Source organism: Lathyrus oleraceus, chromosome 7 (assembly GCF_024323335.1).
Source record: "Lathyrus oleraceus cultivar Zhongwan6 chromosome 7, CAAS_Psat_ZW6_1.0, whole genome shotgun sequence".
Taxonomy (NCBI): Eukaryota; Viridiplantae; Streptophyta; class Magnoliopsida; order Fabales; family Fabaceae; genus Lathyrus; species Lathyrus oleraceus.
In genome coordinates, this window is record NC_066585.1 from 191,321,678 (window position 1) to 191,348,663 (window position 26,986).

At 35.8% G+C, this 26,986-nt stretch overlaps 2 protein-coding genes across 2 annotated transcripts; one reads left to right on the forward strand and one right to left on the reverse strand.

The window, feature by feature from the left end:
- Positions 1 to 252: 252 nt before the first annotated feature.
- Positions 253 to 1,610, reverse strand: LOC127106426 (caffeoylshikimate esterase). The gene has a single exon (XM_051043717.1). The coding sequence runs from the start codon at positions 1,467 to 1,469 to the stop codon at positions 504 to 506; it is 966 nt and encodes a 321-aa protein (XP_050899674.1). The 5' UTR covers positions 1,470 to 1,610; the 3' UTR covers positions 253 to 503.
- A 2,447-nt stretch (positions 1,611 to 4,057) lies between these two features.
- Positions 4,058 to 4,582, forward strand: LOC127102840 (uncharacterized). Its single transcript, XM_051040168.1, has one exon. The coding sequence runs from the start codon at positions 4,058 to 4,060 to the stop codon at positions 4,580 to 4,582; it is 525 nt and encodes a 174-aa protein (XP_050896125.1).
- Positions 4,583 to 26,986: the final 22,404 nt, after the last annotated feature.

The following is a 26,986-nucleotide window of genomic DNA, read 5'->3' on the forward strand; positions in this document are numbered from 1 at the left end:
TTAAGTTTTTCAAATGCACTTCAACAATGTTCAGAAATTGTATATGAACCTAAAGTTCACCTACACAATAACAAGGAAATATATAAATTCAAGAAGATCTCAAACTTTATCTGTTTGTCTCAAATCAGAATTTCTGAGAGAAGCATCTGATTCTGCTAAGTCAGCATTTCCCTTATCATCCAAACACAAACCACTCACCCAAAACACATAACATGCTCTTTTTGTCTCAAACCATAAACTAAATAATTCACATTTCACACCAAAACAAACACCTCATGTCATTCCAAGAATCATATCTTTTATAAATAAATAAAACAACTATGTATACTAATACTATAGACCAGTAATTTAATTCAAATCCTCATTGATGCATTTCATCAATCTAGAATCAATAACAGAACAATTGAGAACTCAAACTACTTACAATTGCAAACATCCTTTCAAGCCTTCCACTTCATCAATCATCACAACAATCATGTTCATCTACAATCACCACTTGTTCTTCAATTGCATCTAGCATTCAACCACTGCAAAATATCACTCCTAACAATTTTAACATTCTCATCAGTCTCCCCAAAAAGCAAAGAATGCATCATCCCATCATACACCTCAATAGTCTTATCATCACTCCTAGCTTCTTCATACAACTCCCTACTAACCTCAGGATCAGTAACAACATCAGCACTACCATGTAACACAATAAAAGGAAGCTCAACATCACAAAGCCTCCTACTCAAAATATCAGTAACCCTCAAAAGCTCCACCACAGTCCCTAACCTAGGTTTCCCTCTATACCTCAAAGGATTCATTTCAGCAATAACCTTCTTATGATCAACTTTCACAGACTTGTACAGAAGATCAGGAGTAGGAACAATCGGCAAAGTAGGGAAGAATCTTGCAAGAAACGTGAGAATCTGAGGAATTGGCCATTTGGGTCTAACCTTATCAGAGATTTTACACATGGGTGCTACCAAGATAGCACCTTGAAAGCCTCTTGGATCAGCAAAATGAATCAAAAGACAAATAGCACCACCCATTGATTCACCGAATAGAAAACAAGGTAAAGCTTTAAACTTTGGATCTCTTTTGATGGAATTGAAGTAAGAGAGACAATCTTGTACAACAAGGTCAACGCTAGGGACAAAAGCTTTAAGACCCTGGGTTTGACCGTGACCTTGAAGGTCCAGAGCGAAACAAGCGAAACCCATTTGAGCAAGGAAGATTGGGGTGGATTGAAAGGTCCATGAGATGTCGTTGCCGTAGCCATGGATCATGAAGATGAGAGCGCGTGGTGGGGTGGTGGTGAGGTTTGGAAGCCATGATCGGGTGAAGAGGGTGAGATTTCTTGGTGTTGTGAAGGTTGATTTTGAGGATGTGATTTGTTGTTGTTTGTAGTATTCTTGTTCTGGTGTGTAGCCCCAGAAGAAGGGGTAGGAAGAGGATTGAAGAAGCTTTTGTTGTTCTTCCATTGATGTGAAAATTTCACTGTGCTTCACTCAGTTCTTATCACTTTACCATATATGTGCTATGTCGTTCTAACTACTCTTTACTTTTTGCACCCCTAGTTTCTAAAATACACATAGTTTCATAAACATAAATTCTTTTATTGAAAAGGTTAACCAGTTTGACCAAAAAATATATATAAAAAAGAAAAGATTACCATGTCTTAAATCAATTTTGGAAGTTGTGGAGTCAATTTTGTAAAAGTTTAATATATATATATTTTCAAGACAACCTTTTTTTTTAACAAGTATTTTTAAGGACAAATGTTTAGCACGAATTATTTTAAAACTCTAATAAATTTTAATGGTTAAATATTATTTACAAAAATACTGATTATTGTCTCAATAAAACAACTTAGTTGGTAATGTAAGAACATGTATTATTTGACTAAAAAAAATTATTATTCTTTGATGAAATTTCTTCGCATCGACAAATATTCAAATTCAAATATTTGTAGGATTTTATTGAATTTTCCCTTAACAAGTTTAATTTTCTATTTTGAGAATTGGGCTAGAGTTTCACTTAGATCTAATAAACTGATTGGGCCCGTTGATCTAGCTGAATTAGAAAGAGCAAATCAGTTACTTTTCACACCATGTTTTGCTACATAGAACAACTCGTTTTATTTTACTATTACAAAATTATTAATTTATAAATATTAACAATTTGTTTACAATTAATACAATATATAAAATATAAAGAAATAATGATGTTTATAATTGAACTTTAAATTAACCGCTCGTATCCAGCCATCTAACTTCACTATTATATACTGATTGAGCTATTATATCCATTCCATTTTTATGCAGACAATTAAAATTTTAAATTTTGATATTTGTGATTATACATTAGATTATCCTAACATTTTATTTTTGAAACTTTACGATAAATATTTCTAAAATTTATATGTTAAAAAGATTATTTTTTATGTAAGCAATGTGTAATTTTATTTACATGTGCATTCATTCATATAATATCAAATGAATATGTATAATGAAATAATTTTAATCAATGATATCAAATAATTTGATTTAATACATTACTTCGTAGTATAAGTCATTTTTGTGGTCTTTTACTTTTTAGAGGTTTTCATAGGTTGAATTAGGTTGGATATGACCAAATTGATTCAAACTAATCAATTGATCAAAAATATTATCCAATGAACTCACTTGTAATATTTGAATTTTCAAATAATCATAAAATAATAAAATAACATGGCTTAAATAGAATAAAAGACAACATTTAATATTTTAATTGTTTTTCTCAATTTAAATCAAGCGCACAGACAAATAGTACATATTATTTAAAATAAAATTTAAGAGTCCGAGAGTGTTCGAAGTTGAAATTTGATGTTATGTCAAAAACTAACATTCGATTATGTCGAAGTAGTTAGTCGAGGTGTAGGAGTTAGCTGTATTTGATTGAGTCAAATACAATATATAATTGTTATATTGAAATGTAACTTGTAATTTTGTACTTTGTATTTTGTATGTTTTGGACTTGTGTCGATTTGTATAGTTTTTGGGCTTGTGCTTTAGTTGCCTATATAAAGGCATTGCATGTTATAAATCACATAGAAATACACTCAATACAAAATCACAATTTTACACTTTAGTTTCTATCTCTTTTCTTTCTTCATTCTCTTCTTTCGTCTTTCTTGAAAATCCTTTTGTTCCAACAAATTGGTATCAAGGAGCCCAGGTTGCGATTCAGAGAGAATCTGTAATGGCAAACGGAACAACAACATCAACACAATTTCCAGCGAATCTATCGATTTTCAAAGGTGAGAACTATGAACGATGAGTTATGCAGATGAATGTCATCTTCAAATTTCATGATGTGTCTGAAATCGTGAATGATGTAGTACCTGCATTGGAAGAGAATGTGAAGGATGTTCAACAAGATGCGCACAAGGAACAAAGAAAGAAATATGGAAAAGGTTTGTTCATGATTCACCAATGTATGGATCCTAACGTGTTCGAGAAAATAATTGAGAAGAAATGACTAAATGAGCATGAGACGAGTTAAAGAACTTATACAATGGAGATGAAAAAGGTAAAGTTGCAGACTTTGAGAAAGCAATTCGAGATTACTTAGATGAAAGAAGATGAATTTGTCTCAGAATACATTTCATGTGTGGTGTTGTTAACAAACCAGATGAAGTTGTGTGGTGAATCAATTAACGATTTGCAAAAGATTGAGAAAGTGTTGAGATATCTGACTGCGAATTTTGATTATATTGTAGTATCAATTAAAGTGTCCAAGAACCTAGATTGAGAAATTCAAGTTTCATTGGAGGATCATGAGATGAGGATGAAGCAGAGGAACTCAGAAAGGGAGAAGGTGGTTGAACAGACACTACAAGCAAGTTTCATTAAGAAATCTAGGAAATAGAAGGCGAAACAGGGAAATAATCTTGCTAATGATGAGAATTCAAGTAAGAAATCAAAGAATCGCTCTAATTCGATCAAGAAAGGCATGGTAAACAAGTATTATGGGAAGAAAGTTGACATAAAGGAGGTGTAGTGTTACAATTGTCAAGGATTTGGCCACTATGCTTGAGAATGTCGAAGATAACGATGAAATGCAGTATGCATATGCTGAAGATAATGATTATGATGATGATATGTTACTTATGGCCGACACTCAGTCGAACACTATGAAAACCAACATGTGGTGCCTGGATTTAGGATGCAGTAACCACGTGACTGGTAATAAAAACGGGTTGACCAAGCTAGATGAATTACTTGAGAAAGTGATAAAGTTTACAGATTGTAGGCACACCATATCAGGTGGAAAAAAAGATATATTTGTTTTCATAAAGGATGGTCGAAAATCCATAATCATTGATGTGTCGTATGTACCTTCGATGACAAGTAACTTGATAAGTGTAGGTAAATTACTTGCAAAAGGATATAACATGAAGCTTGAAAATAATCTGATGAAGGTGTATCATGGTGATGGAAGGTTGATTCTGAAGGCACCATTGGCAGACAACAGAACCTTCAAAGAAGAGATCAACACAGTTGATCATAAGTGTCTTTCTTCGACTGTAGGAGAAGACAAGAATTGGCTATGACATTACATGTATGGACATCTAAACTTCAGAAGTTTAGGTATGCTCAACCAGAAGAATATGGTGATGGCTTACCTCAGGTGAAAGAACCAATTCAGGTGTGTCAGGAATGTTGCAAAGTAAAGTAGGCTAGGAAAGCATTAAAACCTAACTTGCCCATGAGGTTGAAGGAAAAGCTGGAGCTAGTTCACTATGATGTGTGTGGACCATTTGAAGTAAGGTCGAATATAGATAACTACTATTTCCTAACCTTCATAGATGAATTTTCCAAATATATGTGAATTAACCTTATTGAAAGGAAGAGTGAGGTGTTCACAAAGTTCAAGAAGTTCAAATTTCATGTCGAGAAGAAGTGTGGATGCAAGTTGAAGAAACTGAGAACTGATGATGGTGGTGAATACACTTCTCAAGAATTCGCTAGATTTTGCAATGAGAAATGTATGGAGCATGAGGTCATTGCACCCTATACACCTCAGCATAATGGCATAATTGAGAGGAATAATTGAAGCATAATAAACATGATTAGGAGCATGTTGAGAGCTAAAGATATGCCAAAGAGATTTTAGGGTGAAGCAGCTTCGAAAACAATATACATTTTAAACATATGTCTAACCAAGAAGATAGTTGAGCAGACTCCTTATGAGGCTTGGACAGGTGTGTAGCCTAATGTTAGTCATCTTAAAGTGTTTTGATTAATGTGATTCAAGAATGTACCTAAATAATTAAGGAAGAAACTAGATGATCGATGTCAGGCTATGGTGCTCATGGGTTATTATTCGACTGGTGCATACAAGTTGTATTCACCAAATGATGCTAAAATTTTGATCAATGAATATATTTTTGTGGATGAAAGCAAAGGGTGGGATTGAATTCATGGATCAGTTCGACATGAATCAGATACAGTCACAACTGTGTTTGAAGAAGACCAACCAATCAAAAGGAAGAACCACATGAGCAAAATGTTATGAGATCGACTAGAGCAAGAACTGAGTTGATAAGGCTATCTGGATATGAGAGATTTCCATATCAAGAATTTGATGCAGATGGTGACTTAATAGAAGAAGTGATGATGACGGTTGAAGCATAATAAATTAATTTGTATTAAGCCATGAATTATTTTAATTGGTTAGCAGCCATGTATGAAGAACTCATGGCAATCAAGAAGAACAAGACCTGGGAGCTTGTCGAAGAGTCAATCAAGAAGTCAATTGATGTGAAATGGGTTTACAAGCTGAAATGAAGGACAAATGGTGAAATTTCCAAGAATAAGGCAAGACTAGTGGTGAGAGATTTTTTTTTGTTGCAAAAACATGGTATTGGTTTCAACAAAGTGTACGCACATGTGGCGAGGCTGGAGACAATTAGAATTGTTGTGTCGAAGACAATATACATAGGGTGGAAGATACATCAGTTGGATGTAAAATCAACATTTATGAGTGGACCTTTGAAGAAGAAGTCTATGTCATCCAATTACCAAGATTAGAAAGCAAAAGGAAAGATTCAAAGGTGTACAGGTTGAGGAAAGTTCTTTATGGTTTGAAGCAAGCCCCAAGAGCTTGGAATAAGAGAATATATAGCTTCCTGGTCGAAGCAGGTTTCACAAAATGTGTCTCTGGACAAAGAGTGTATGTCATTGATTCATACAGGTTTAGTCAAATCATCATATGCCTGTATGTAGATGACTTAATGATTACAGGTGCAGATGAAACATAGATAAGAAAAGTCAAGTCGAAGCTGACGGAAGAGTTTGAAACGTACGACCTAGGAAAATTGTCATATTTCTTAGGGGTGGAGTTCAAAGACACGGGTGAAGGAGTGTTCCTACACCAAAATAAGTATGCCCAAGATATCTTGAAGAGGTTCAAGATGAGAAATTGTAATGCAGCAGCTACGCCATTAGAAACCAGAACAAAGATGAAAAAGGAGACAAATGATGAATTTGTATGTGCGACACTTTACAAACTAATCATTTGACCCTTGAGGTATCTTTGTAATACCAAGCCATATATTTGTTAAAGTGTCGGAATATTGAGCAAAATCATTTGACCCTTGAGGTATCTTTGTAATATCAAGCCATTATGGAACCCTGGTCGAAGGAGGAGAGGGAAAACATGGATACCTTTGGTGATCCGTCAGCTCACTATGTCTACATTCATCTTCCCTTATATACGAGCTAAGGGTCTTGGTCCCTTTTTTCTTCTTTTAAAATAGAGTTCTTGACTGCTGTGAATGTGGTTGCCTCAAAAGTTACTCCAAATTTATGGGGTATACTTAGGGCTTTTCAGACAATCTGCTGCAATTGGGGGGTGCCCCCTTCTGGCATAGTACATTTTTACTTTTTTATGATATTGTTTCTTCCTAGTAATGGTTGGGTAACGCTGCACCCTTTTCCTGGGACGTGTTTGTTGAAGCCCTTTGCCAGCCCTTACGAGGATTGGAAGGATAAGAATGGTAATTTTGTTGGGAAAGGGTAAGCCTATGATGACATGTTTAAGTTGAATGTTGATTTGAATAAAATTTCTCCTTCTGTTTACTCTTTGTGTAATTTTAATATTTGGCATGCTAGACTTTGTCACGTTAATAAGAAAATTATTTATAATTTAAGCAACTTAGGTCTAATCCCAAAATTGATTGTCAATGATTTAGAAAATTTTGAATATCGTAGTCAAGATAAAAAAACCATGACTTCACATAAATCACTAATTAAAGAATTTGATCCTCTAGATCTTATACACTCTGATATATCTGAATTAGATGGAATTTTAACTAGAAATAGTAAACATTATTTTATCACTTTTATTTACGATTGTTTTGATTATACTTATTTGTACTTAATGAATAATAAAAGTGAAGCGCTCGACATGTTTAAGATGTCTGTGAATGATATGAAAAATAAATTTAGTAAGAAGATTAAGAGACTCCATAGTGATAGGGGAACTGAGTAGGATAATGGGTTATTTAATGAATTTTATTAACAACATGGAATTGTACATGAAACGATTGCACCATACTTTCATGAAATGAATGAAAAAGCAGAAAGAAAGAGTACAACTCTCACTGAACTTCTTGTTGCAATTATGTTGAATTCTGATGATGCTCCCCATTGGTGGGGGGGTATTTTGTTGACAGTTTGCTATATTCTGAATAGAGTTCCCAAGTCTGAAAATAAGATCTCTCCTTATAAGATATTGAAGAAAATAGATTCAAACTTGTCTTACTTTAGAACTTCTGGTTATTTGACTTATGTCAAAATTTAGTATCTGAAGCGGGTTAAACTCGCTAGTAGAGCCTATGAATGTGTATTCCTTAGGTATGCATCAAACAATGAGGCATATAGGTATCATGTGTTATGATACCCTAAAATCCAAATATATTTTTTAATTGACTTTTTTATATTGATATGCATATAAATTGCGAAATAATTTATATAATAAATAGTAAATAAAACACAAGGTATCACATATTATTCATAACTCATAACATAATTAGAAAACCCCCTACTTGGTTAACTTGTCCATGATTCAAGATAAAACAATGGTTCTTCATATTAAAACATAATTCTATAAAATTTCAACCCCATCCCTGATGTCATTATATAAGAAATTTATCTAGACTTAACCCTTAGCTGACTAACATATGTCAACTACACATCACAACTAAGACTAAGATGGCCTTCTACTCCCCCAGTCTCATTTTGAGGGTATCTTGTACGGAGATACACCATACAACATGAAAGTAGATGGGTAAGAATACATCTTACAAAGATAAATGGTATAAAGTCAACAAGGTAGTCAAACATAAGCATTCACAATCATCGTTGCAACTTAATGATTACTACTCTAACTCATCAAGTCACACATCAATGCACATGAATTCTATGCAATGCATGCTTACCTCTACTCCATATGCTTGTGGTACCAAATACTGAACTCATATTATATTTATGGAAGTACATATAGGATACGCTTTGTACCACAACACTCTATAGATATTCGTTGATCTAAAATACCAAGGAGTACATGCGAGATACATTCGTACCAAAAAACTCTCCCGAGTTCTACAATTTAGAGTACATATGAGCTACTTCAACATAATAACACTCTCCTGGATAAACATAGACCTACAACGCTTAGGAGTACATGCGAGTTACATCCGTACTACAACATTCCCCTAAACTTAAACCTACTCCAACACTAGTATGAGGAATGAAAAACCATAAACAATAATCTTCCAAAACCTCCTTCCTCTTTACACGGCCACATAAGGGATTTATGATAATTTCCTCTAAACACATTTATGTCATTTCCACATAAGGACTTCATATTGATTCATCTAAATCATTCTTAACTTACCAGTCATAATGATGCAAAAGTATTGTTAACCTTTATCACAAGAAAGGTTATCGTGTTAGCTTTTCAATGCAACCTACCTTACCTCAAACAAACTTACGAAACTCAAGTTACGTGTGAAACAAGACGACCAACCCTGGACTACAATTCGACGACACGACCAATACAAAAACCAAAGGCCTTTTACGACCAACCTTAATAGCTATTACGACCCGTAATAGCTTCCAGACCCCTTTTTCCCATTTTCATGTCTCTAGTATAAAAACCAGAGGGCTGTTACGGCCACCCGTAATAGCTATTACGGCCAATAGTAGTGCTCAAACCCCAAATTCCCCATCTACATTTTCATAATCACTCAATCATTCATCTTCTTTGCCCTAGGGTTTAAGGCAACCCCATACTATGGGATAATCCTATAGGGAAAGATCAATATTGGGGTACAAGGTCAATCCCACTACTTTACAAACCAATCTACCCCTTTGTAAAACAATCCCCTTTGTAAGAACAAAAATTGTTCTACAACAGATTCCATGATTTTGATGATAACAAAGGATGAAACCAAAAATGGCACCCTAACGAAAAGTTTCTAAGTGTGCAGGGTTCTAAGGAAAGAAGGAAGAAATCATCAGATACAGAATCATATTAGATACAAATTATCAAATGATCAGAAGCATCTGAAGTGGAAACACGTTCAAGAAAGTCTAACTCTGAGCAAAACAGCAAAATATCAGAAGCATCTGAACAAGAAGTACGCTCTAGAAGTTCTGACTCTGAACAACGGTATGTCAAACTCCAGAAACTCTCAGCGCTATCTGAAGAAACCATCAGAACTCAAAAGAGATCAACATCAGAAGTTAGATAGCAAGATTCCAAGATCTCCAGAAACACGAAGACTCTGATTATGGAATTGCTAAATAAGGAAGAGTAACGTTAACTTCAAATAAAGTTTTGGAAATGGATTTCCTAATACAGAAAGAGACGTTAAACTCCAAATTCAAATGAAAAGGAACTATATTTGGAAAGTAGTCATTCAAGGAGAGAAAGTCATTTTGGCAAGAAGCTATATAAGTTATGGCATTAATTCAAAGCATTGACCATCAGTTTCAACGACTACTTCACTCCTATATATAAAGGACTGCAAATCAACATTGAGTGTACAACAACAAGTACAACAACACAACAAGAACATACTGAAACATCAACACTCATAAAAACGTTTTATTCTCTCAATCTTCACAAAGCTTTTGCTTAAAACGTGAAACACTTTTTGTTCTTACTGTTGTAATATTTGCTTATCTTAGAAGCACTCTAGATTACATAAGTTTTTATCTTTGTTGTATTTCCTCAAGTGACTCTGTGCAGTCTGTATACTTGAGAGGACTAAGAGATCTTTCTCTTAGACGTTGTTTGTAATCAATCTTTCAAGATTAGTGGATTAAGTCCTTGTTGAAGGCGAAATCACCTTGGCCGGGTGGACTGGAGTAGCTTTGTGTTATAAGCGAACCAGTATAAAATCCTTGTGTGATTTTCATTTTGAAAAAGCGCTTATTTTCCAAACAATTCAAACCCCCCCCCCCTTTCTTGGTTTTCTCACCTTCAATTGGTATCAGAGCTCCGGCTCTGTTATTGATTTTCTAATCAAACACTTAACAGTGTAGAGAGATCCAGAACGAGAAAAACTATGGCCCACACAAATGAAAAGGATAGTTACAATGCTAAGCCTCCTGTCTTTGATGGAGAGAAATTCGATTACTGGAAAGATAGAATTGAAAGTTTCTTTCTAGGCTATGATGCTGATCTCTGGGACATTGTCACAGATGGATACAAACCTCCTGTCACAGAGGATGGAGCTGAAGTTCCCAGAAGTAAGATGTCAGATGATCAGAAGCGTGTTTTCAAAAATCATCACAAGGCCAGAACCATACTCCTCAATGCTATATCTTACAACGAGTATGAAAAGATCACCAACAGAGAAACAGCCAAAGACATACTTGACTCTCTGAGGATGACTCATGAAGGAAACTCTCAGGTCAAAGAGACAAAGGCTCTGGCGCTTATCCAGAAATATGAAGCTTTCAAAATGGAAGATGACGAAGCCATAGAGGCAATGTTCTCTAGATTCCAAACTCTGATTGCAGGTCTCAAGGTTCTAGACAAAGGATACACAACTGCAAACCACGTCAAAAAGATAGTCAGAAGTCTGCCAAAGAAATGGAGACCCATGGTTACTGCTCTGAAGCTGTCAAAGGATCTGAACAATATCAGTCTTGAAGAACTTGTCAGTTCCCTCAGAAGCCATGAGATAGAACTAGAGGAAGATGAGCCTCAGAAAAGGAACAAGTCCGTAGCATTAAAGTCCAGATATGAAAGACGCAAACCTGACAGAACCAAAGCTCTCCAGGCAGAAACTGAAGATACTGATGACTCTGAACCAGAAGATTCTGATGATGAAGAAGAATTGTCCCTCCTGACCAGAAGAGTTAAACAACTCTGGAAAAAGAGGAACAACAACTTCAGAAGACGAAGACCCAGAGGGGATCGATCAGAATCAACCTCAAAAGGTAAAACTAACAAAGATATTACTTGTTATGAATGTAAAGAAACAGGTCACTACAGGAATGAATGCCCCAAGCTAAAGAAAGACAATTCTAGAAAAGAAAATTTCAAGAAAAATACCTTCAGGACAAAGAAAGGATTAATGGCTACCTGGGATGATAGTGAATCTGGGTCATCAGAATCTGACTCTGATGAACAGGCCAATGTGGCACTTATGGCTACCACATCCAGGAGCAGCTCAGATGAAGAATCTGAAGAGGTATTTTCTGAACTCTCTCGATCTGATCTAGAATCATGCTTGTCAGAAACTCTTAGCTCATATCAGAAATTAAAACAAAAGCTTAAAAACATAAAAGGCTGTCTTAAAGCAAAATTCAAAGAATGTGGCAAGCTTGAGATGACAATTCTAGCGCGAGAAGATACAATCAGATTTTTAACATTAGAAAGAGATGGAGCAAAAAGAAAAAGCTTAGAATTAGAAGAAGCGTTGTCTCAAGCACCACAAACTTCAAATAAAATAATTTTTGAATACGAAGAAGCCTTTCAAGAATTTCTGAAAAATGGAATAGGTAGGAGTATTATGGCATCCATGATTTATGGAGTCAGTCAGAACAATAAAAAGGGAATTGGGTATGATCCTAAGGAAGATAAAACTTCTACTAGTGACCAACTTAAATCTCCATTTTCATATCACTATACACACACACAAGAACAAAAATTTGAAAATGCTAGAAAACCCAAAGTTATAAGAAACTCTGGGAAAACTAATCAGAAAGGACCCAAGAGATTCTGGGTACCGAAAGATAAGATTGTTTATGTTGCAGATATCCTATGCAGCAAAGTTCAGACACCAGTCATGGTACCTGGACTCTGGATGCTCGCGACACATGACGGGAAGAAAGTCTATGTTCCAAAGTCTGGAACTTAAAGACGCTGGATTTGTAGGCTTCGGAGGAGATCAGAAAGGAAGGATCAGAGGCTCCGGAACTATTGGTAATGGTACTCTTCCCTCTATATCTGATGTCCTTTACGTAGAAGGATTAATGCATAACTTGTTATCCATAAGTCAATTAAGTGATAACGGTTATGATGTAATCTTTAATCAAAAGACATGTAAAGCCATTAATCAGAACGATGGCTCTGTCCTTTTCACAGGCAAGAGGAAAAACAACATTTATAAAATTAATCTTTCTGATTTAAAAGAACAAAATGTTAAATGTTTGATGTCTGTTCATAAAGAGCAATGGGTATGGCATAGACGCTTGGGCCACATTAGCATGAGGAAACTTTCTCAGCTAAATAAACTCGAGTTAGTCAGAGGCCTACCTAAACTGAAGTTTTCTTCAGATGCTCTGTGTGAAGCATGTCAGAAAGGAAAATTTTCAAAAACGTCTTTCAAAAAGAAAAATGTTGTTTCTACCTCTAAGCCTCTGGAACTTCTCCACATTGACTTATTTGGTCCTGTGAAAACAGCATCAGTCAATGGAAAGAAGTATGGACTAGTCATTGTTGATGATTACAGTCGCTGGACATGGGTGAAATTCCTAAAGCACAAGAGTGAGTCTCACTCTGATTCACTAGTTTCTGCTCCAAAGTGCAAAAAGAATTTGACTCTAAAATTATTAGAGTCAGAAGTGATCATGGTGGGGAATTTGAAAACAAAGATTTTGAGGAATTATTTGACTCTAATGGAATATCCCATGATTTCTCCTGCCCTAGAACTCCACAACAAAATGGAGTTGTAGAGAGGAAGAATAGGACACTCCAAGAGATGGCCAGAACCATGATCAATGAAACTAATGTGGCAAAGCACTTTTGGGCAGAAGCTGTAAATACAGCGTGTTACATTCAGAATAGAATCTCTATAAGACCTATTCTGGAAAAGACTCCCTATGAACTGTGTAAAGGAAGAAAACCAAACATTTCATATTTTCATCCTTTTGGATGTTCTTGCTTTATCTTAAACACTAAAGAACATCTGAACAAGTTTGATTCCAAAGCACAGAAAGGTTTTATGTTAGGATACTCAAAACGCTCTAAAGGCTACAGAGTATACAACACAGAAACCAAAATTGTGGAAGAATCAATTCATGTCAGATTTGATGATAAGCTTGACCCTGAAAAGTCAAAGTTAGTTGAAAATTTTGCAGATTTAGAAATCACTCTTGCAGGATCTGATAAAGTTCCAGAAGCAACTGTCACTCAGAACTCTGAAGAAATTAAATCCCCAGAAATCCCAAAGAAAGTTAAAAGTCGTATCAACGTATCTGAAGATTTGATTCTGGGAAACAAGGACGAACCTGTCAGAACCAGATCTACCTTCAGGACCTCTGAAGATACTCCTCTGGGACTAGTGTCTCTGATTGAGCCTACGTCATGTGATGAAGCACTTCAAGATAATGACTGGGTTTCAGCCATGCAAGAAGAATTAGATCAATTCACAAAAAATGATGTCTGGGATCTTGTTCCAAAGCCCAGAGGCACTCATGTTATTGGAACCAGATGGGTATTCAGAAACAAACTGAATGAGAAAGGAGAAGTCGTCAGAAATAAAGCTCGACTGGTAGCTCAAGGTTACAGTCAACAAGAAGGTATTGACTATAATGAAACCTTTGCTCCAGTCGCAAGGTTAGAATCTATTCGTCTTCTTGTATCTTTTGCTATTAATCATTCTATTAAATTATATCAAATGGATGTCAAGAGCGCATTTCTTAATGGTTATATTTCAGAAGAAGTGTATGTCAACCAACCTCCAGGTTTTGAAAATCCAAATTTTCCAGAACATGTTTTTAAACTTAAAAAATCTTTATATGGACTTAAACAAGCTCCCAGAGCTTGGTATGAACGTTTAAGCAATTTTCTTTTGGAACACAATTTTATCAGAGGGAAAGTTGACTCCACACTCTTCTGTAAGAACCTTAACAATGATCTCATGATATGCCAAATATACGTTGATGATATTATTTTTGGTTCAGTTAACGCCTCTGTTTGTCAAGAATTCTCTGAGTTAATGCAGGCAGAATTTGAAATGAGCTTAATGCAAGAACTAAAGTTCTTTCTGGGAATTCAAATTAACCAAACTTCAGAAGTTACATACGTTCATCAAAGCAAATACATTAAAGATGTTCTAAATAAATTTGATATGGCTGACTGCAACTCTGCAAAAACTCCCATGCATCCAACATGCATTCTTGAAAAGGAAGAAGTAAGCGCAAAGGTTTGTCAGAAGCTCTATCGAGGTATGATAGGCTCTCTTCTCTATCTGACTGCTACTCGTCCTGGTATTCTCTTTAGTGTCTGTCTCTGTGCCAGATTCCAATCAGATCCTAGAGAATCTCATTTAACAGCAGTTAAGAGAATTCTCAAGTATCTGAAAGGAACTCCTAACCTGGGCCTGATGTATGAGAAAACATCAGAGTATAGACTTTCGGGTTACTGTGATGCAGATTATGCAGGAGATAGACTAGAACGAAAAAGCACATCTGGAAATTCCCAGCTTCTGGGAAACAATCTGATATCCTGGGCTAGCAAGAGACAGTCAACTATTGCTCTATCTACTGCAGAAGCAGAATATATCTCAGCATCACTGTGCACAACTCAGATGCTCTGGATGAAGAATCAGTTAGAAGATCTGCAAATCTTCGAGAGTAACATTCCTATCTTCTGTGATAATACTGCTGCCATTTGTCTAAGTAAGAATCCCATTCTACATTCCAGAGCTAAACACATTGAAATAAAACATCATTTTATCAGAGACTATGTTCAGAAAGGGATAGTAACATTGAAGTTCATTGATACAGATCATCAATGGGCAAATATCTTTACTAAGCCTCTAGCTGAAGATAGATTTCTTTTTATCTTAGAAAATCTGAACATTCAAAATTGCCCCGAATGAAGTGTGGCTCTGAAGATGTAAAATGAGACTCTGACATAAACAAATGTGTTTCTGCCTCTGACTCTGATACTTCTACCAAGTTAAGAAGATATCTGAGTTAGAAATCTCCAGGAACCAATCCTTTGGTATTCCTGAAGATCAGATACATCAAAACACGTGGAGCACTTAGCGTCTAACTTTAGAACTTCTAGACAGTTGTCCAGAAGAAATTCAAAGGTCAGACGATTGAGATCTCCTCGAGCAGTGTGCATACTGTTGGGATTAGACATTCATTAATGAGCCTTAATCATTTTTCCCCCAAGCGTGCTAACTTGAGTTTCGTGCTAACGCTGAATTGTGTGTCGTTTTGCATGTGTTTTCATTTAGGGTTTTTAAACACTCCTCTCACATTTCACACACTTATCACTCTCACTCACTCTCAAACCCCCTCTGAAGCATTTCTACAAACACTTCATCTTCTTCTTCTTCTTCATCAACTATGGATGCTCAACAACAACAAGTTTTCAACTTTTCTCAACAAATGGAATCCAACACCACTGCCCAAAGTTCAAGCATTCCAACTCCAACGGTTACAGGAGTCCCCATTACTCCAGTGTACAAGGAACCCCATGTTCTTGACCGTGAACCCCATATAAACCTAGCAACTCCCTTTGAGGGACTGGAAGTGTTGTGTGAATCTCTAGTGGACTTCAACAACATGAAGAGAAATGGTGTAGATCTTACTCAAGAACTCCGTAAACAAGGGTGGGAAAACTACTTCCAAAGGCTTTATGGCCCTGTTTACCCAAATCTCATCAAAGAATTCTGGAGATTTGCAGACGCTGATGACCATTTCATCGTCTCCTACGTATTGGGGGTAAAGATAGTGATTACTGAAAAGTCAATTGCTTCTTTACTGAACATGGAGAAAGATGGAGGAAAAAGGATTTACAACATCAACCCTAGGTCAAGGCGCATTGCTGAAGAAATTAATCCAACCATCTTCAAACTCAACACTGAAGGAAATCCTTCAAAGAATAAAGAACTTCATTAGAACCTCAGAGTATGGCTCAAGATCATTCTGGGAACCATTCATCATCGCCCAGCATCAAACTCCTCTGACTACATCAATACAGATCAGAAGTGCATTCTGTATTGCATTCACAAGGGTGTGAAGCTTTGCCTTTCTGCACTACTCTTCAGATATCTCAGAGACTCTGTAAGGGAGACAAGAAACAACATGAAGCCCAGAGCCTACATCCCTCTGGGAAGACTTCTGTCTGATGTTTTCATCGAAAATGGGCTGGTAGATCATCTGGAGAAGAACAAGCTGATGGAAGATCTGGCGATAGATACTGGGAGGCCTCTGAATGCCAGAAATCTCAAGAGTATGGGAATCTTGAAAAAGATTCAAGTCAGACCCACGCTGGACACCTCCTGGGACGCTTTGAAAGATCAAAGGAAGCTGCCACATGGTCTTGCAAGGTTCTTCAAGAATGAACCCAGAGACGCTATCCTCTTCTACATGCAACGTCTGAAGGATGAAGGAGTCGACATATCTGATTTCAGATTGGACGATTGTCTAGATTCAGAAGAAGATTTTGTCAAGTTCAAAAGAGGTCCCCCTAAGAATAAGTCTTCAAAGGCAAAGAGAGCAAGGATAGGAGAAACCTCTGAAATAAGATCTCCAGCGCCTCTGCAAGTAACTACTGGTAAGTCTGCTCCCTCTATTCCCTCTGAACAACTTATGGCTTCTTCTAATCCTCTCCCAACACCACCTATATACACATCATCTGAAACCCCACCTTCTACAACCAGAACCTCACAACCTCTACCCAAAATTAATCTTGCCCATACATCACTACCTCTATCTGAAGCTGAAGAAATGAACCAAACCACTTCCTCTTCATCATCTTCAGACCCAGAATCACCTCCATACCTTATCCTCTCCTCTGACCCAGAACACTCTGACCCTAGCTCTCCAACCCTAGCCCAAATTCAGGCTCAAAACCTTGCTTCACAACAACAAACACAATCTGAAGCAACTTCACCTCCCCCAGAACAAACAACCAACATCCCTTCTGAAGACCAACCTTCTGAAACTCAACCCTCTGGCCTCCACACCTCTGATATCACCCCTCCAAACACCTCCGCTGAACCTGAACCTGAAGCTGAACCTGAACCTCTAACATTAAACCTCAGCCCTCCAAACTCTTCACCTCAAACCTCTGAACCTAACCTTTCCGTACCTACCCTTGAGGAAGCCATAATGCTGGTCGCAGGGGCTTCAGTACAAAAGGTCAAGTCTCTGACCATTAACTCTGAAGTCAGTGATGATCCTGACTCTGTAAGGACACACTGGAACAGAGTCATTGGCTGGATGACCTCTGAGGCTTTTAAACTGAAGAACATCTCTGAGCAAGTCAGAAATGGCTACATCAGAGATGCTGAGGCAAGACTACAGGAAAGACTTGCAAGAGAAGCTGAAGCCAGAAGGCTGGAGGAAGAGAGACTAGCAAGAGAAGCTGAAGAAGAAGCCAGAAGGCTAGAGGAAGAAAGGGCAAAGGAAGCTGAAGCTAAAGCTCTGGCCGATGCTGCTGCTGCTGCCGAAGCTGAGGCACAGGCTGCTGCTGAAGCTGAAGCAAAGGCCGCTGCTGAAGCACAGCAGGCTCTGACTCAGGGGGAGTCCTCTTCTGTTATCCCTATGGTTCTCCAGACGCTTGAGGAACTCAAAAACGATCAGAAGGAACTCCGTGCCAGAATGGATAAACAAGATACTGTCAACGACAACATTCAGAACATGCTGGCTCAACTGCTTCAGAGAATGTCTCCGCCTCCCAACCCTTAGGCACTTAGGATTTTGTTGCTTTGCTTTCTTTGTTTCTGATGTTTACTTGTTCCTTTTGCCTCTGTTGTTTTTTTATCTGAATACAATGTTTTTCTCTTGAATTATTATTTTTGCTATGTCTTTTTGATTCTGACAAAAAGGGGGAGAAGTCATTAATAGCTCTGGTGAAAATACTGTCTAAATACCTTAAGCACTCTGCAACATATTTTTTTTAAAAATAAATTTATCTAACTCTAGACTTAAGAAATTGCAGAAGGTATCAAGAAACCTCATTGCTTGGAAGCTCTGGTAAGAACTTCTGAACTCCCTAGCCTATCTCAGGGGGAGCTCTTGTCTATCTGATCTGATATTGTTTATGTTTCATCTGCTAATTAAGTTTGTTTTGTCATCATCAAAAAGGGGGAGATTGTAAGAACAAAAATTGTTCTACAACAGATTCCATGATTTTGATGATAACAAAGGATGAAACCAAAAATGGCACCCTAACGAAAAGTTTCTAAGTGTGCAGGGTTCTAAGGAAAGAAGGAAGAAATCATCAGATACAGAATCATATTAGATACAAATTATCAAATGATCAGAAGCATCTGAAGTGGAAACACGTTCAAGAAAGTCTAACTCTGAGCAAAACAGCAAAATATCAGAAGCATCTGAACAAGAAGTACGCTCTAGAAGTTCTGACTCTGAACAACGGTATGTCAAACTCCAGAAACTCTCAGCGCTATCTGAAGAAACCATCAGAACTCAAAAGAGATCAACATCAGAAGTTAGATAGCAAGATTCCAAGATCTCCAGAAACACGAAGACTCTGATTATGGAATTGCTAAATAAGGAAGAGTAACGTTAACTTCAAATAAAGTTTTGGAAATGGATTTCCTAATACAGAAAGAGACGTTAAACTCCAAATTCAAATGAAAAGGAACTATATTTGGAAAGTAGTCATTCAAGGAGAGAAAGTCATTTTGGCAAGAAGCTATATAAGTTATGGCATTAATTCAAAGCATTGACCATCAGTTTCAACGACTACTTCACTCCTATATATAAAGGACTGCAAATCAACATTGAGTGTACAACAACAAGTACAACAACACAACAAGAACATACTGAAACATCAACACTCATAAAAACGTTTTATTCTCTCAATCTTCACAAAGCTTTTGCTTAAAACGTGAAACACTTTTTGTTCTTACTGTTGTAATATTTGCTTATCTTAGAAGCACTCTAGATTACATAAGTTTTTATCTTTGTTGTATTTCCTCAAGTGACTCTGTGCAGTCTGTATACTTGAGAGGACTAAGAGATCTTTCTCTTAGACGTTGTTTGTAATCAATCTTTCAAGATTAGTGGATTAAGTCCTTGTTGAAGGCGAAATCACCTTGGCCGGGTGGACTGGAGTAGCTTTGTGTTATAAGCGAACCAGTATAAAATCCTTGTGTGATTTTCATTTTGAAAAAGCGCTTATTTTCCAAACAATTCAAACCCCCCCCCCCTTTCTTGTTTTTCTCACCTTCACCCTTTACCTTGAGTTTAAAGTTCTTCTCCCTTTCTCGAACAGTCTCACGATGACAATTTTTCCCCTATTCTTCTCACTTTTCCCCTTTTCTCTTTTTTTCCCTCAAATTTCTCGTTCTTTTCTTCTCTGTCATTTCCCATTCTCTCTTTATTCTCCTTTAAACCTTTTTAACTTCCCTCTCTCCTCACTAACTCTCACTAACTCTGACTTTTTATTGTATTTTCTAATAATAATAATAATACCAATAATAATAATAATAATAATAATATCATAATAACTATTATTACTAATGTCATTATATAATTACTAACAATTATAAACACTAATTTTTTAAATAATAAAATAATATCAAAATATTAAAATAATATTTAAAATAATTAAAAATTGGGGTATTACAATTCTCCTCCACTTATAGAATTTTTGTTCTCGAAAATTTACCTACAATGAACAAGTCTGGATAAGACTCCTTCATCTGACTCTCTAGCTCCCAGATCACACTTTCGTCCATCGTTTCGCCCCAAACAACCTAAAGTGAATGAATTTCTTTTCCTCTCAAGTGTCTAATCTTCTGATCTTCAATTCGTAAGGGTGATGTTTCATAAGTTAGGTTATCTCTTATTTGTACATCATTCGACTGAATCACATGCAACAGATCAGGACTATATTTATGAAGTTGAGAAACATGGAAGAAATTATGAAGATTTGAAAGAGATGGATGTAAAGCAATATGATAAGTGGCTTTGCTGAGTCTTTTAAGGATCTGATAAGGACCAATGAAACGAGCTATAAGCTTTCACGAATTTAATGCCTGACCAACCCCATTCACTAGAGTGGCTCTCAAGAACACATTCTCACCTTCCTAAAATTCAAGAGCTTTTCTTCTCTTATCATGATAACTCTTCTGCCTACTCTGCGACATTCTCATCTTTTCCTGAATCATCTTGACCTTTTCCATAGTTTGTTGAACTACTTTAGTTCCTAACATAACACTTTCACCAGATTCATACCAACACACAAATGTCCTACATATTATACCATACAACGCTTCAAGCGGTGTCATTCCAATATTAGAATCGAATTTGTTGTTATAGGTAAACACAATCAGTGGTGAATAACTCAAAAGATCTACCATACAAGCTCTCAAAAGATCTTCTAAAGGTTTGATAGTTCTTTCCATCCGACTGCTCGTCTGCGGACGATAAGAAAAACTCAACCACAACTTGGTTCCCATAACTTTATGCAAACCTTCCCAAAATTTTGACACAAATCTAGGATCTGTATAAGAATGATACTAGATGGAATCATGTACAATCTCACCATCTCACTGATGTAGATTTCTGCCAACTTCTTCAACAGATAAGTGATGTTAATCAAAAGAAAATGAGCTGATTTGATTAATCTGTCCATAATCACCCATATCGAATCATATCCCTTGGCCGTCCTAGGCAAACTTACCATAAAATTCATGGAGATACTATCCCACTTCAACTCGGGAATACTCAAAGCTTGCATCAATCTGGATGGCTTACGATGTTCAATTTTTGACTTCTAACAAACCAGACAAGAATACACAAATTTATCCATATCCCTCTTCATACCTGGCCATCAAAATATCTTCTTAAGATCTTGATACATTTTGTAGCTCCGAGATGAAAATTTAGCTTGCTTCTATGACCATATTCCAAAATCAACCTTTTAAATTCATACACGTTTGGTACACAAATCCTACCTCAAAACCTCATAATTCCATCGTCACCCACCTTAAAGTATGTGAGTTCACTTTCCTTTTAGATATATTTTGAATGATGTCAAAACTAGGACACTTAGTATTCGTGTATATTGGACCTTATCCTCTGTGTATAGATGTGCATTTTACCCTTAGGATACTCAAAATCAGTTTAGAAATGTTTTTACAAGTTAAAATTAAGATTTTATGTGAAAAACTAGTGCATAGGTCGATACATCCAGTTTTCAGATCGACACATACTGAGTATTTTTCCAAAACCAAAGTTTTTGTAAATTTCAGGTCGACACATACTGAGTCTATTGGCAAAACCAAAGCTTATGTTCAGTTCAGGTTGACACATAGAAGCAAAAATGTTTCTATAGGTCGATACAAATGATCTAGAGGTCGAGACATCCTATTCAAATTTCTAACAACTTGTAATGGAAAATCCACCAAGGCGGGTATCTCAAGTGAAAGTGATGAAATGGAAAATCTTTGCCTCATGGCCAAGCACAAGAAGAAGAATGTAAGTCATTCCAAATCTGAACCTATCGATAAAATGTCTTAATTTGGTTTACAAATTGCTTTTGAAAATCTACATGGTGAAGCTAAATAAGCTTTTAAAAGGTTGGCTTCAAATAAAAGAATAATTTCATACTTAGAAGCCAAGGTTTTAGAAACGGAAAAAAAATGGAAGCTCTTAAGTAAACCATGTTAGAGGTTCCAAAATTTAAAATTGAGGATAAGAAGTCTTCTTGGTTTGGTTTTGAAACTTGTCACATTTGTAAAAAAAGAAGTTATTAATCTAAAAGGAAATTGAACAAGGCTTTAGAACTAAAAGTTACATTCGCTATTGATCCAAAAAAATTAAAAGATCTTTAAACGTACTGGACAAAAAGTATAAATTTGTTTTAAGGGAATCAAATATCAAAAGTCACTTTCATCATCACTTGACTTGTCATTATTATTGCAAGAAATGTCATACCATTGCAAAATGCAATTTTAAGAGATATTTGGTTTATAAAGGTGTAGTTCAATGGTTTCCTAAGTGCAACAAATCTTCCACTCACTCTCAAGGACCCAATTAAAATTAGGTACCTATCACTCTTGTTTGATCTTGTAGATTTAATGTCTTGGCTCTATGGTGAGAATGTGGTTTCTTGATAGTGGATGCTCAAGGCATATGACGGGTGAAATTTACCTATTCATTAACTTCACAGAAAAGAATAAGGGCTATGTGACCTACAGAGACAATAATAAGGGTGTTATCCTTGGTAAAGGTAGTGTAAGTAATCTCTCTTCTACTACTATCTCAGATGTTATACTTGTTGAAGGCCTTAAACATAATCTACTTGGCATTAGTAAACTATGCAACAAAGGCTGTAAAATAACTTTCATAAATATTTGTTTCATGATTGAACATAATAAAAAGAAACATTACTCATTTAAGGGCTTGAGGGTAAATAATATCTATATGCTTAACTTGGATGATGTATCTTTCACAAGTACTAAGTGTTTAGTAACCATGAGTGAAAACTCTTGGTTATGGCATAAACGCTTAACCCATGTAAACTTTGATTTACTAAACAAAGTGGTCTCAAAGGATCTAGTTATTGGTCTATCTAAAATTAATTTTTCAAAATATCACCTATGTGACGCATGCCAAATGGGAAAGCAAACAAGAGTCTCTTTTAAATCTAAAAATGTTATTTCAACTTCTAGACCTCTTGAGCCTCTCCATATGGATCTTTTTGGTCCTTCAAGGACTAAAAGTATATGTGGTAATTACTATAGTTTTGTTATTGTAGACAATTATTCTAGATTTTGTTGGACCATTTTTTTTTGCATAGTAAAGATGAGACTTTTTTGGCTTTCACACATTTTGCAATGTTGTCCCTAAATCAAATGAGTTTAAACATAGTTGTAATAAGAAGAGATCATGAAGGTGAATTTGAAACCATCTCTTTGAGGATTATTGTGATAAATACGACATTGAACATAGTTTTTCCACTCCAAGGACTCCACAACAAAATGATATTGTGGAGCGTAAAAATTGAATTTTAAAGGAGTTGGCAAGAACTATGATCAATGAGAATAGTCTACCAAAATATTTTTGGGCCGATGAGATAAGAACAATGTGTTATGTTTTAAATAGGGTACTTATACGTTCTATTTTAAACAAAACACCTTATGAACTTCTCAAAGGTAGAAAACCAAATTATCACATCTTCATATCTCTAGATGTAAGTGTTTTGTATTGAATAATAGTAAGGACAACCTTGGAAAATTTGATTTAAAAGTTAACGAAGGTATCTTCCTTGGATACTCTCAGTCAAGCAAAACCTATAAAGTACATAATAAGAGATTACTTACTATTGAAGAGTCAGTGCATGTCACTTTTGACGAATCTTATCCAAGAAATATCGAGAAAGTTATTTCTTTTCATGATGCAAGTGTATCTTAAGAAGTCATACTCAAAGACATCAAAGAAGGATCTGATCATCCTGAGGCGGTGGAACCTGAAAAGGAGGAAGATGGTGAACCTGTAAAAGAGAAGGAAGATATTCCAAATGAAATGGATGACCTTCCATTTGCTTGGAAGACTGCCAAAGACCATCCATTTGACAAGATTCTTGGAGACACACCAAATGCGTAACTATATGCTCTAAGATAAGTAATCTTATTATCACTTTGCATCTGTGTCTCAAATTGAACCTACAAATGCAAAAGAGGCCTTACTTGATGAGCATTGGCTTATGACCATGCAAGATGAGTTGAATGAACTTAAAATAAATGATGTGTGGGACCTTGTCCTACCTCCGCAAGATCATCAAGTTATAGGAACTAAGTGGGTTTTTGAAAATAAATTGGACAAAAACAGAGCGATAACAAGGAACAAGGACTAGCTAGTGGCCCAAGGATATATATAAGAGGAGGGCATAAATTATGAGGAAACTTATGCTCTTGTTGCTCGCCTCAAGGCTATACACCTTTTACTAGATTTTGCATGCTCTAAAGATTTCAAACTATTTTAAATGGTCGTGAAAAGTGATTTCCTTAATGGTTATATAAGTGAAGAAGTGTATGTTTCACAACCTCCCCATTTTGAAAATCATGAGTATCCTAACCATGTTTTTAAATTAAAATGAGCTTTGTATGGACTCAAACAAGCCCCAAAGGGCTTGGTATTAACGGCTCAGTAAGTTTCTACTTGATCAAGGATACTCTAAAGAGGATTTTGATACAACATTTTTTTATCAAACGTAAAGGAAAACATATTATTCTTGTTCAAATTTATGTTTGTGATATTATATTTGGTTCTACTAACATGCAATTGGTCAAGAGTTATCAACGTTAATGCATGGATAATTTGAAATGAGTCTAATTGAAGAGTTTACTTACTTTCTCGAACTTCAAATCAAGCAACCCAAAGAAGGGATGTTTGTTTGTCAATCAAAATACTGCTAAGAGTTGCTTAAACGCTTCAGAATGGCAGACGCAAAGTCAATCGGCACTCAATTTTCAAACTCCTTATTTAGTTGGCATAACAAGAAGCAAGTCTTTGTTGCTTTTTCAACTGCCGAGGCGGAATACATCGTAGCTGATAGTTGTTATGCACAAATTTTATGGCTCAAACAAAAACTACTTGACTTCGACATCAAACTTCAATGTATTCCGATAAAGTGCAATAATACTAGTGCGATTAACCTAACCAAAAACCAAGTGTTACACTCTCATGCTAAACACATTGAGACACGTCACCATTTCCTACGCGACCATGTTGAAAAAGGCGATGTCGTTGTTGAACACGTTGATAGCAAAAATCAATTTGCAGACATTTTTCACAAAACCTCTTACGAGTGATCCATTTTTCAATATTCTAGGGGAATTGGGGATTTTCGATATCTCAAAGCTGGCCTAAATATTTTTTTTTGCATGCACTCTTTACATTTGTTTCAACTTTTGTTATAAAGTTCTATTTCATGTGAGATTATCCTTCGTGTCTCATCCTGCGAGGTAGTATCGTTTCACTTTTTTCTTTGTACGTAAGTTTTTCTTTTAAAATTCGTGTATTGCTTATATGGCTCTTATATGTGATTATATGTTTCTGTTCCAAAATGTGATATATTTGATCAATAATACATTTCATATATGCTCACTTCTAAGAATTTTATTGTTAAACCATGTGTTTTCAATCTATATGTTTATAGTGGCTTCAAGTTATTATATAATTATCATATGTGTTTCATGCCCTTATATCTTCAAATTAGAAGTATTTTTGAAGCGCTTGGTGTTTGAGCATGTTATATATCGATTCTTGCATGCAAAATGAAGTTTTGCATGATACTTTTCCTAGTTCACACAATATGCCTCGACTCATTACATTAGAGGTCGACCTAAAGCCTTAAAATTTTATTTTTTACAAATTTGTACAGTATGTGTCAACTCTTATATGCTACAGGTCGACACATAAATTCAAATTTTACAATTTTTTCATTTATGTCCAGTATGTGTTGACGCCTAACTCGTATAGGTCGGCACATGACTCAAAAAATTTCAATTTTTTTATCAAGCATTTCAGGTTGACTCATTAGTCGTACATGTCAACACATACGACCTACTTTTTAAATTTTTTATTTCCACTTTTTTGTTCACATAATTCCTCATTTATATCACCCTAGAAAAACTTTTCCTCTCCTAGAAAACCTAGAATACCTTTTTCTTCTCCTGAAAACGTATTCTTCCCTTCTTCAACTCCATTACAACACATTTACATCATCCTTCACGAAACCCCATCATTTCCCATTATGAATTTGCACTTGTTTTCTTCTATATTTCCTTATCTGTGTGTTTAGAAACAAACTATTATAGTTTGGGTTAGTGGGTATCTCACATATCACTCAAACACATAACCTTCTCTTTCACACATTTCACCAAACATCTACTATGCATAGTGTACCACCCCAAATTTGATTAAATTATTTAACTGAATTATGTGAGTTTATTTTATTTAATTATTGGATGTTGGTGTAATTTAAATTAAATTATTTGAATATGTTTTATTGGGATGTGGTATAAATAGTAAGGTGTGGTGAAAAGGTAGAGTAAATTAAAAAATAATTATAATAATTGGAATTTTATTTATTATTGTTGATAAAATAAGAAATTGGAGAAAATAGGAGTCTGGTCCAATTGTGGATTTGAGGAGAGTTTGTGGTAAGAGGAGAGAGGTGTCGCTCCCCAGGATTTCCCGAATCCAGGTACAAACGCGAAAAGAGGCGACGAGAAGAAAAAGAATAGAGTCGCCAGCTATGTACTTTTATCCCAAGAGAAGGGAAAGGTAGTACTGCATAACCTAGAGGGAACGGATAAAACAAGTCTCGAACCAAAGAAACTGAGTAAGGGGGCCGGTTACGTGAAGGGAAGGTTATCGCACCCCTTCACGTCTGTGGTACTCCACAGGATCCACGATTGCTAGTCTATGTCTAAAGTGTGTATAAAAGTCCTATATGCAATGCGAAAGAGAGAAACTCAAAGTAGGGA